The sequence below is a fragment of the Arvicola amphibius genome, chromosome 1 (genome assembly GCF_903992535.2).
Source record: "Arvicola amphibius chromosome 1, mArvAmp1.2, whole genome shotgun sequence".
Lineage (NCBI taxonomy): Eukaryota > Metazoa > Chordata > Mammalia > Rodentia > Cricetidae > Arvicola > Arvicola amphibius.
The window spans coordinates 91591808-91602384 of record NC_052047.1 but is presented as its reverse complement, the minus strand read 5'-3'; the positions used below and the strand labels follow the sequence as shown (position 1 = coordinate 91602384).

At 43.9% G+C, this 10577-nt stretch overlaps 1 protein-coding gene across 1 annotated transcript in view; it reads right to left on the bottom strand.

Annotated features, from left to right (window-relative positions):
* Rtn4 (reticulon 4) overlaps positions 1 to 9875 on the bottom strand; it is a 59647-nt gene extending 49772 nt beyond the window's left edge. Inside the window, exon 1 of the mRNA XM_042054369.1 lies at positions 9134 to 9875. Within this exon, the coding sequence (XP_041910303.1) occupies positions 9134 to 9650 (517 nt within the window). The 5' untranslated portion in view covers positions 9651 to 9875. The remainder of the gene's footprint in view (positions 1 to 9133) is intronic.
* Between the last annotated feature and the right edge of the window lie 702 nt (positions 9876 to 10577).

The window sequence follows — 10577 nt, the reverse complement described above, 5'->3', positions numbered from 1 at the left end:
CCTCAGAACTCCAGGAGGAGGAACAAGAACACAGCCTTCCATGAGGAAGGCTAGGAAGGTTAGGATGGAAGAGGCAGGCCAGCACACAGAGGAAAGCTCCAGGGCTCCCTTTAAACTACTGTGAGGACTACAGTGCACAGGGACAAAACTCAACTAGGGGGCAGTCCAGATCAGTAACCTAAATGAATACTGTGGAGGTCAGACAATGCTGGAAAACCTGACACAAAAATACTCAAAATCTACTACGACTCAGAGTGGGCGGGCACACATTCTAAAGACAGTGAACTCTCAGCCGGGCGGTGGTGGCGCATGCCTTTAATCCCAGCACTCGGGAGGCAGAGACAGGCGGATCTTTGAGTTCGAGGCCAGCCTGGTCTACAAGAGCTAGTTCCAGGACAGGCTCTAGAAACTACAGGGAAACCCTGTCTCGAAAAACCAAAATAATAATAATAATAATAATAATAATAATAATAATAATAATAATAATAATAATAATAAAATAAGACAGTGAACTCTCAAGGGTGAAAGACGACAGGAAGACAAACTCAAACTGCATTTCCATATTCTAAGGACAAAACTGGAAGAAAAAAAAACCACTTGCAATGTAGCTCTAGTTGTCCTGGAACACAGTAGGTAGCCTAGGCTGGCCTTGAACTCACAGAGATCTGCCTGTCTCTACCTCCTGAATGTCAGAATTAAAAGCCTGCACCATTACACCTTGCTTGGGGAAAAAAATAAGTTTTATTTATAAAAGCAATAAAGGCCTAAAATGCTTAGGCACAGATCTAACAAGAGGTAGACAAAATTTCAAACCTGCAATCGACACGTCAGTGTTCATGAATTCAGAGTCAGGAAAGAGTTCTCTACAGGTTTCTTGGGATTTCATACATTTTAAGAACGGAAGGCCACCAGGTGGCGATGACACACCTTTAATCCATGCACTCAGGTGGACCTCTGTGAGTTCGAGGTCAGCCTGGTCTACAGAGCTAGTTCTAGCACAATCAGGGCTACGCAGAGAAATTGTCTCAAAAAAACCTTAATAACAGAGTGCAAGTCTGGATGCTGCTTACCTGCCCTTGTTTCTATAAAATAGACACACAATCTAAGAGTAGGCGAAATCACTAGAATACTTGACAAAACAGACACATAATCGGACAGATAAAAGTCTTCTAATCCCTTAGAAATAAAGACTGTACTTTTGTTTCCCTGCCGCCCAGACCAGAACAATCACACAGAACTATATTAATTAAGACACTGTTTGGCCAATAGCTTAGGCACATTCCTAAGTAGCTCTTACATCTTAAATTAACCCATTTCTATTATTTTATATTTTACCATGACATGTGGTGTTATGTCTTTCTTGCTTCTTGGGCAGCTACATGGAGTGTGCCTGACTCTGCCTTCTTTCCTCCTCTATCTCTGCATATTCACAGCATACAGAAGGGATCCCACATCACTTAGTCGATACAAAGATCTGATTTAAAATCACAATGAGGTGATAAATATTGACTCCCATGGGAGGCCTGTCCCTTTCTAAACGGAATAGTGGATGGGGGCAGGAGGAGAAATAGATGGGAGGTTGTGGGAACGGGAAGAGAGAAGAAAGGGGAAAATGTAGTTGGTATGCAAAATTTAAAAAATTAATAATAAATAAAATTACGATGAAGCACCACATAGCACTAAAATGGTTAAAACTAAAGACTATTAATAGCAGTTTGGTGAGCATTCAGACGCCAGAATCCCCAGCTGCTGACAGTGTTCACCCTGGAGAATAGTTTGGTTGATGACACAGTAATACTCAGACATTTTTCAAGAGAACTGAAACACACCTACAAAAATATCTTTAAGATGTTCATAACATTCTTTTTATTCAAAATAGCCAAAAACATGTCCAACAAAAGATAAGTGGCATATTTTGTTATCACAGACTACCACTCAGGATTTAAAAAAATACTGATAACCTGAAAAATCACTGATAATACATCCAAAAATATTACATTTGAATGCAAAAAGCCAGACACAAAGAGTTTATGCATCATGATTCCACTCTCTGTAACATTCATTAAAAACAACAATAATCTATAGCAAAAGAATCAGTAGTGGTTGGGAAGGAATTAAGATGGAGGTGTGGAGGCAATGTTCATAAATTTGAACTATACTCCTGACTAACTGAGGACTCAAGAGAGCTTTCTAGAATAATGAATATATTCTGTATTACCAAAGAGAGAGTAAAAGCAATGGGAATCTTTCAAAATAAATTTTAAGATCTTTGTATGCTAGGGCATGTAAATTATCTTCTAAATGTTTTAAATGTTTGGTTTTTATTCTATGTGCATGTGCATGCACTGAGTTACAGACCCAGCATTTCAGAGATGCAGCTCTAGCACGGGAGTACAGAGAACAACTTTTTTTTTCTTCTCAACAACAACAACAAACAAAATGATTGGGGAAGGACACCTTTTTTAGTCTACCTATGACCTATGGGACCAGCTACACTACACAATCCAGTACTTCAAATGTCAATACTATGCAAAATCTTAGTATTCATATTTAAACCACGTCAGAGGGTTAAGTGTAAACAACCCGACATAAAGGTACATTCTCACATCCTACAATTCTCAACATCCACATCATGCATGATCATGTGCATGTGTGTGAGCATGTGTGCACACATACAAACACATACACAAAGGTTTAAAAAGTTATACATCACAAAAAGTTAATTTTACAAATCTACACATTAATAAAAACCTTGTTTGTGGAAAATACATACTATCAATCCTAAAACATCAATTGTCTAAGATTAACCCATAAATATAATATAACCTACTAAAATCTAACAACAGAGGCATCCAGATTAATAAATTTTTGAAATCAGTAAAAAAAAAAAAATAAATATCCAAGAAAAGTTCTGGAAAAAACCCTATCACAGACTATTTTATTTAAAAGTTATAGTAATTAAAACTACTTGGTCATTGCTTATAGTCAAAACAGAGCAGAACAGAGGATATTCCCATTTATAGTAGTTCAGACAGATGTTGCAATAAATGAAGTTGGCCAGTCATGAAAATTATCTATCACTACCTCACACTTAAGAACAAACTAAGCAGCAAATTAAATAATATTAAAATAAAATCATAAAAATACTAACACTAAGAAAAAAATTCTAAATTTTCTAAAAACAGCACAGTTCAATGACTTTGATGACTCAAAATCATCTTTTAAAAATGAAGAAATGGCTCAACAGTCAAGAGCACTGCTGAGGGCTGGAGAGATGGCTCAGAGGTTAAGAGCACTGGCTGCTCTTCCAGGAGTCCTCAGTTCAATCCCCAGCACCCACACTGAGGGCTCACAACCATCTATAATGAGATCTGGTGTCCTCTTCTGGCATACAGGCAGAACACTATATACATAATAAATAAATAGATATTAATAAAAAAAAAGAGCACCGGCTACTCTTACAAAGGACTGTGGGAGTTTGATTCCCAGCACCAACATGGCAGCTCACAACTGTTAACTCCAGTTTCAAGGGCTCCCATAGCCTCTTCTGGCCTCCAAGTTGACATGGACATACACACAGGCAAAACAGCTATACATATAAAATAACTTTGCAAGAAAAAAAATTTTAAGATAGCCTATAAATTCAAGTGATCCTGCACCCATAAAAATTAAAACTCAAAATGGCAAAGGCAATGATTAGAAAAAAATATTTTGGCACCCTAAGCCAATACAAAATATTAACAATTTGATAAACCATTTATCAGTTTACCAATGTACTGTGTTAACAAAGGTTAAGAAAAACTGGTACTTTACACAATGTTGCTGGAAACACAGACTGTAATAGGGCAATTTGTCAGCACCCAACATCGTAAGTGCCAGTCCTCTTTGAAGTAGAAATTTAACTTGAATGGCTTTATTCTACAGTGCATACACCAGTATTCATTTCCAAGGAAATAGTACCTAAAGGTATTCACATAACACTGTCTGCAAGAGAGAACGCTAACCTACATAACTTCCAGAACAGACGTGACTGAATAGAGCAGACTCTCTTAGCCATGAGATCCCTGTTACTACTCCTAGGAAACTTGAAATCGCAACAGTATTCAACTCTATAGGTACATTATTCTTCTCCTACATTTATACATACATTTATACATATGATAAAGTTTAGTTATACATATATCAAGCAAGAAAAGAGTAACAATACCTAATAACAACTACACGAATGTGGTCTTTGTTGTTCTCAACTATCTTTCAGTACCTTTACCATAACGCTTACCAGAAACATCAGCACCACTACTCTTGCACTCTGGGGCCATAATTAAGTGAAGTAAAGGTTATAAATTCCACATCAACAGTGAGGTATATGCCCAGGTCACCAATGGACTCTTGAAAGGACAGTAATAAACTTGAAATAAACTGATTTTTTTCTACATACATTTATGGCAAATTTTGATGTTTTTATTAAAGGAAGCAACTCTATAACTTTGCCCATATCACTACTTTAAGACTCATTTCAACAGAAGCTCACTTGAAACTATTAGCTTATCTCAGTCAAGTAGGCATCTAAGAGACAGACTGGGAGATAGCACACACAACATGGAGACACTGGGCAAAGGGATAATTTATATCCCTGGCAAAGGAGGGGGATGGCACAAGATTTCATCACCCTAATCAGATCAGCATGTGATTTAAAACTCAAGACTTACTTTGGGAATAATAGAATCTTTCCATTTACTACTTCTGACATCAGGTAATTAAATTCATGAGGAGTGAAACCAGCGATAGCAGAGGGCTACTGTGCTGTCTACCATGGAACTCTGCAGCTACTTGTCTTGATTACTTGAGATGTGTGGTGAGTGCTGGATTGTTGTTGTTTTGCAACGCTGGAAACCAAAGCCCTGGCATCCTTGAGGCAATGCCCTACAACTGGGCCCTGCACCCTGAAGCTCTGCAGATGCTTCAGCACAAAGTGAAAAAGATGCACACACATGTGAATGCCTTTCCACAGTACTCTACTCTTCTAGGCAGATACCAAGAAACTTCTAACAGAGGCACAATCTGCAAGAGTTCAGCTTAGAAAAGCTGAGGAAGGGGCTGCAGGTTTAGCTCAGTGGTAGAACTTTTGGCTAACAACTGCAAGGCAAACTGTTAGGTTCAGTCCTCAACTCCAAAGGGAAAAACAAAAGAAAAAAAAAAAAACAAAGAAAGGCTGGTGGGAAGATATTTCTCTGTCACTGCTTTAGTAAATACTGTTTGCAATTTTGTTGGTATGTGTATGCATAAATACATATTTCACTCATATAAAAACAGCTCTTTGGCAGAAAAAAACTATAGAAAGAAGCATGGCCCTTATTGGGACCTTTAAGAAGTGGGGTTCACAGTTATAGGCCTGTCTGCCCAACCCTGTAATTCCATCTACTCAGGAGGATGAGGCAGAAGGATCCCAAATCACTAAATTAATTTATATTAATATTAAAAGTGGAGGAAGCTGGAGAATGGCTCAGTAGTGGCTTCACTACTGAACATGAGACCGTGGAGTCAATACCACTGGGAAGAGGCTGTAACTTTGAGTACTGCTTCAAGAAGAAGGAAGGAGGTAGTTCTGGTGGAACCTGAGTTCTCAAGATGATGGTCATAAACAGCCAAGACTGATTTCCACCTCCTCCCATGCTGCCTGTCCCGCCGTGGAACTGTGGTCCTCTGGGGTATGCTCTCACCACTGTAGTAACACCTCCCATAGGTTTCTACCAGAGCCAAGCCTATGGCAATGTCATTCCTTGAAAACCTCTGTAACTAGAAGCTTAGCAACACACACTAGACAACTTAACAACCTTCTCATTACCGAGCTATATTAGACTATACTCAACCACAGAGATGCCCTCCTCACACACACGGACACGCTAGTCTTTTTTTTTTTTTTTGAAGATCAATTTTAGTTTTCTGATATAATATCAGCTTTGGATGGCATACTATGAATCAAGGCAGGATAATAAAATTCAGATCCTTTTATTTTGCATTTACTACCCTTCAGAATTCAATCTATCACACTTCCAGTCACTCACATTACCAATGTGTCTAGAGATCAGCTTAGTCATTAGTCTCTAACCAGCTTCCTTGGAACGAACGAACCATTCTCCCAACAGGAAGTCACAAATTTCTCCAAGAAAAACGGTCATCAACTGAAAGGTGCAGGTCTCAGTATCAGCTACTGCCTTACAACAGAGACACTGCACAGTAACAACTGGGGAAATCATAGCTAGCTAACTACAGGAAATCAGAGCTAATGGTTGAACTCACAGGTGTTCAAGAGCTCTAGCTCCCCCCTTCCAGCTATGGGTTCCTATCCATGTACCAAATGTCTCACCTCCTTTGATTTTTCTTCTCACTAATCCTCTCCCTTCACACCCTCAAAATTACATTTTTGCTCCAAAAGCATAATAGAACCCATATTACTAAAATAACTTTTTAAAAGCCATTCATTTTACCACGGTCTGAGAGGCTCCTAACTACCTGAATGTAAAGAGCCTCTGCACTCTGCCACGGGTCTTCTTAACTAATGGTTTGATAAGCAAGTGCATGTCTGCCTAGAGGTCTTTGTCCTAGTGACTGTCTGCTTCTACTCCCTCCTCCTGCCCTGCCCTACCCCCACCCCACCCCTATCCAAAGGGTAAGGTTTCCCATGGGGAGTCAACAAAGTCTGACACTTCACTTTGAGGCAAAATAAAGCCCTCAAAAGCCCTCAACCCCCAACTGTATCTAGTCTGAGCAAAGCATCCCTCCTCCAAAGGGAATGTGCTCCTGGACGCCAGTTCAAGCACTGGGGATAAATCCTGGTCCCATTGCCAGTGGCCCCACAGACTGCCCAAGCCACACAACTGTCCCCCACACTCAGTGAACCTAGTTTGGTCCTATGCAGGTTCCCCTGCTGTCAGTCCAGAGCTGTTTCTGTGGGTATCACCATCATGGTCTTGACCCCTTTGCTCAAACGTGGATAGCTATATAAAACGAGAAAAGATTGTACTTTAAAAAAAATCTTAATAAAAAAAGATTAAAAAAAAACAATAGGTCCTTAAGTGGGAAAAAGTTTTCATCTGCAGCTCAAATCTCAGGTCTTTTTCCTATTATCAAGCAACCTTAAAAAAGCCCACATAGTTCAGTTCTCATTCCTTAAAGCTGTTTTCCTCCTCGGAACACCATCATTTTTAGTACTTTTTTATATGCTTGTTATGTTGAATTCTTCCCATGAGAGGAGCTTAGGTCTTGCTTACTGCCACATCTGAGAGGCTTAGAATAGTGCTTAGGTAGTCCTAGGTAATCAATAATAGGGATCGGTAATGGCAACAGTCAATGAACAATCTCTTGAGTGCATTAAGAGATCTAGATGCACTGAAATGGTTAGCCGTCAATAACCACATTCACTGTTCAATAAAAGAAATGAAGTTTCCAAATGCAATCAGCACAAAATCCGAGTAGGCAATATTCTCTCCTTTGTCTTCTAAACTTAATACTTGAACAGTCGATGTTTCAAGAAAACCGTTTCCTGAGTCCCCCCCCACCCAAGGTTCAAACGACAGCGCTATTCTCTTGTTTCCGTGCAGGCACAGAAGGTAATTGTAGTTTTGCCAATCATTATGCTTCCAGTATAAGATTTTAATACTTTATTTTTTCTAGTGTAGTTCACCTCAAAAAAAAAAGTTAAGGAAAATGGAAAGCTAACGTAGTCTTCACCTTCTAAATTCTTTAGTGTAGTAATTGTTTCTGACTAGTGCCTTGGAGTATGCCTGTAATGAAACTGTTACCCAGAAACATACCTACTGGTTCATTTTCCCCTACTGTGAAAGAGTTAATTGTAATTAAAAATAAAAATAAAAGAGTAAAATAAGATAGTGTGAGCTCAGGACGCTATTTGTCTAGAAAATAAACCACTTCCCAAATCGTGCAATGTTGTGAAATTTTCCCAGCAGGCAGTAACACCACTTGCTTTTTGACCTTAAATTACAAAGAAAGGTCTTACTGCTAGTAAGACACTATGTCCCAAAGCAGTAAGATTTTTTTTCCCCTTTCCAAAGTAATTTTGCAAAATTGAAAGGGCACTAAAACAATGTTGAATGTTCCTTTAAAATTTAAAATATACAGTACCTTGGAAACTACAGACCTGTATTGTCAATCTAAATTACATACTTCCAAAAACTAGCACTTCTAACCAATATATGAAACGTTTGTCTCAAAACATTTCATTGTGTGTCAGAATAAATCTACCACGAGTTCAATAAACCAATTCCTGACCAGGAATCCACAGGTTTCCCCTTTTTTAAGGTCAACCATTTTGCATTTTCTCTAGAGTCAACTGCGCTACATTTTGAGGCGGAGAGATACACATTATCACTTGGCAATTTCTTCTGCCGTGCAACTGAGGCCCGGGCGAACTGCGCCCCATCGGAACACAAAGCCCAGATCTCGTTTCTCTAGCTCGATCTGGCTGGTGGAGGAGTTGCCACATTACACCCAAATAAGCTGGGCGGTGGCAGAACTTCACCAAAAGTCTCTTCTACCCGATTCTCCTGGAAGCACGCCACTGGAGGCGCTCTCCCTACACTGCAGTAGGATCGCAGGACAGACCTAGCAGCCCAGCCAGTTCCCCACCAGTAAGAGGGGGAGGGGATTAGTGCAAGGGGTCCCCCGACGCCTGTCAAGAAGGCAGGCCCTCGGAGAAACTGGAGGATGGTCGACAAAGACTCCTAATTTAAATAAAATGCTTCGGTCCCATAGCCTTTCCATTCCCACATCTAAAGCCAGCCCAGCCCAAAGAATCCACAACACTAGTTCCTCGACACATCAGCCTAGCAGCTGATGATAGCGGCTGTGTCTAACTTCGGGAGAGCGACGGATTAGGGACCAGAAGGAAGAGCTAGGGACTTGGCTGGGGTGCACGTGCTCCCCGAAACCCGGACAGACAATGAAGGCGTCCGGGCTTCCGCGGCCGCCCCACCCTTCTGCCTGCCTCCCGCCTGCGGGGGCGCCATCGCCCTGCCGCTCGCAGACAAAGCCCCTCGGGTCCCAGCCTGCGCCCTCCCCGGGCCAACACACAAAAGAGGGAGGGTCGGGAGGGACAGCGCGCGGCGACACTCACCCACTGAGCCCGAGCCTCTGCGCTTGGGCGCGGCCGGCGTGGAAGGGGGCGCGGCGGGCTCCGCCAGGGGGCTCGCGCCTGCTGGGGGCGGGGGCGGAGGCCGCGCCGGAGGCTCGTCGTCCTCGGGCAGCTGGGAAGGCAGGACTGCGGCAGCAGCGGGCAGGGATGGCTCGGGCGCCGCGGGGCTCCGCTCCCAGGACGGCTGTCGCTCGGGGGCAGCGGGGGGCGCGGCCGGCAGAGGCCCGCGGGGCGCGGGGGGCACCGAGTCGCTCCCGAAGTCTAGCAGCGGCGCAGCGGCGGCGGGGGGCACCGGGGCCGCGGACAGCCCGACGGCCGGCTTCCTCTCCAGCACCTCCAGCTCCTCCAGGTCCTCGTCGTCCTCCTCCTCCTCATCCTCTTCCTCCTCGTCCTCCTCGTACTCGGGATCAGTCACGAACTGGTACTGGAAGGCGGGCGGAGGCCGAGGCGGGCTGTCCGCGGACGAGGAGACGAGAGGCGACTGGTCCAGGTCTTCCATGGCTGGCGGATCGGAGATGATGCTGCAGCTACTGCCGCCGCGGGGCCGCTTCTCCTCGGGAGTCGCGGGCGGTTGTGGGGGTTGGGCAGGGCTGACACGGGCCGGGCAGACCAAGCCGAGGAACCTGCAGAGGCGAAGGCTCCCTGAACAATGAGACTTCTGCCTCCACGCCCGAGATGCGCCACCCGCCCTGTCCCCAGTTGCAGCCGCCGCCGCCGCCCAGACGAGCTTCGAAGAGAGGCCAGCAGACTCTCCGCCCAGTTTGGCGTGACTCACCTTCCCGGCGGGAGGGGGGGTAGGATGGCTGGCGCGGGAGACAGAGAGCCAATAGGATGCGGAATAGAGAAGATGGACAGCAGCGTTGTCCAATAGAAATGGGAGGGGCGGCCGGGGGGGGGCCTGCCGCACTTCCTCTCCTGCAGGCGACGTTCGGAGGGCGGGTTTTGGGCCTGGGATCCACCCCCACCTCGAGTAGCTGCAGCGGAGTCGGGTGGGGTCCTGGCCTTGCCTACAGCTGGATTTTAGTCTACCGCGCTGTGGAAGGGGGAGGGCTGCGGCCCGGGGGGTTCGGAGAGTTTTCCAGCAAGCCAGCGGAAGGGCGTTATCCTGGGGACCTAGGAGTGGAAAGTTTCCTCCCCCAAAAGGAAAACAAGCAGTGGAGAAAGGTACTAACAAGACCGAATTAGGCCTTACAGATTTTCAAATAAAAGACTTATTTTCAGACAACATCCCAACTCATAACGTCCACCGCCTCAAAAGGGAAAAGATAAAAAACAAAACAAAACACTGTTTGGACAGTTTCAAGTTCATTCCCATTCTAAATGGCAGGCGTGGAATGAGCTAGGCAAAAACAGCTGTGGAAGATTATCTGGGATTCTGGGGCTCCCTGTTAGAATGCTCTTCTTCCAAAGAGGGCTTTTGGCCTTG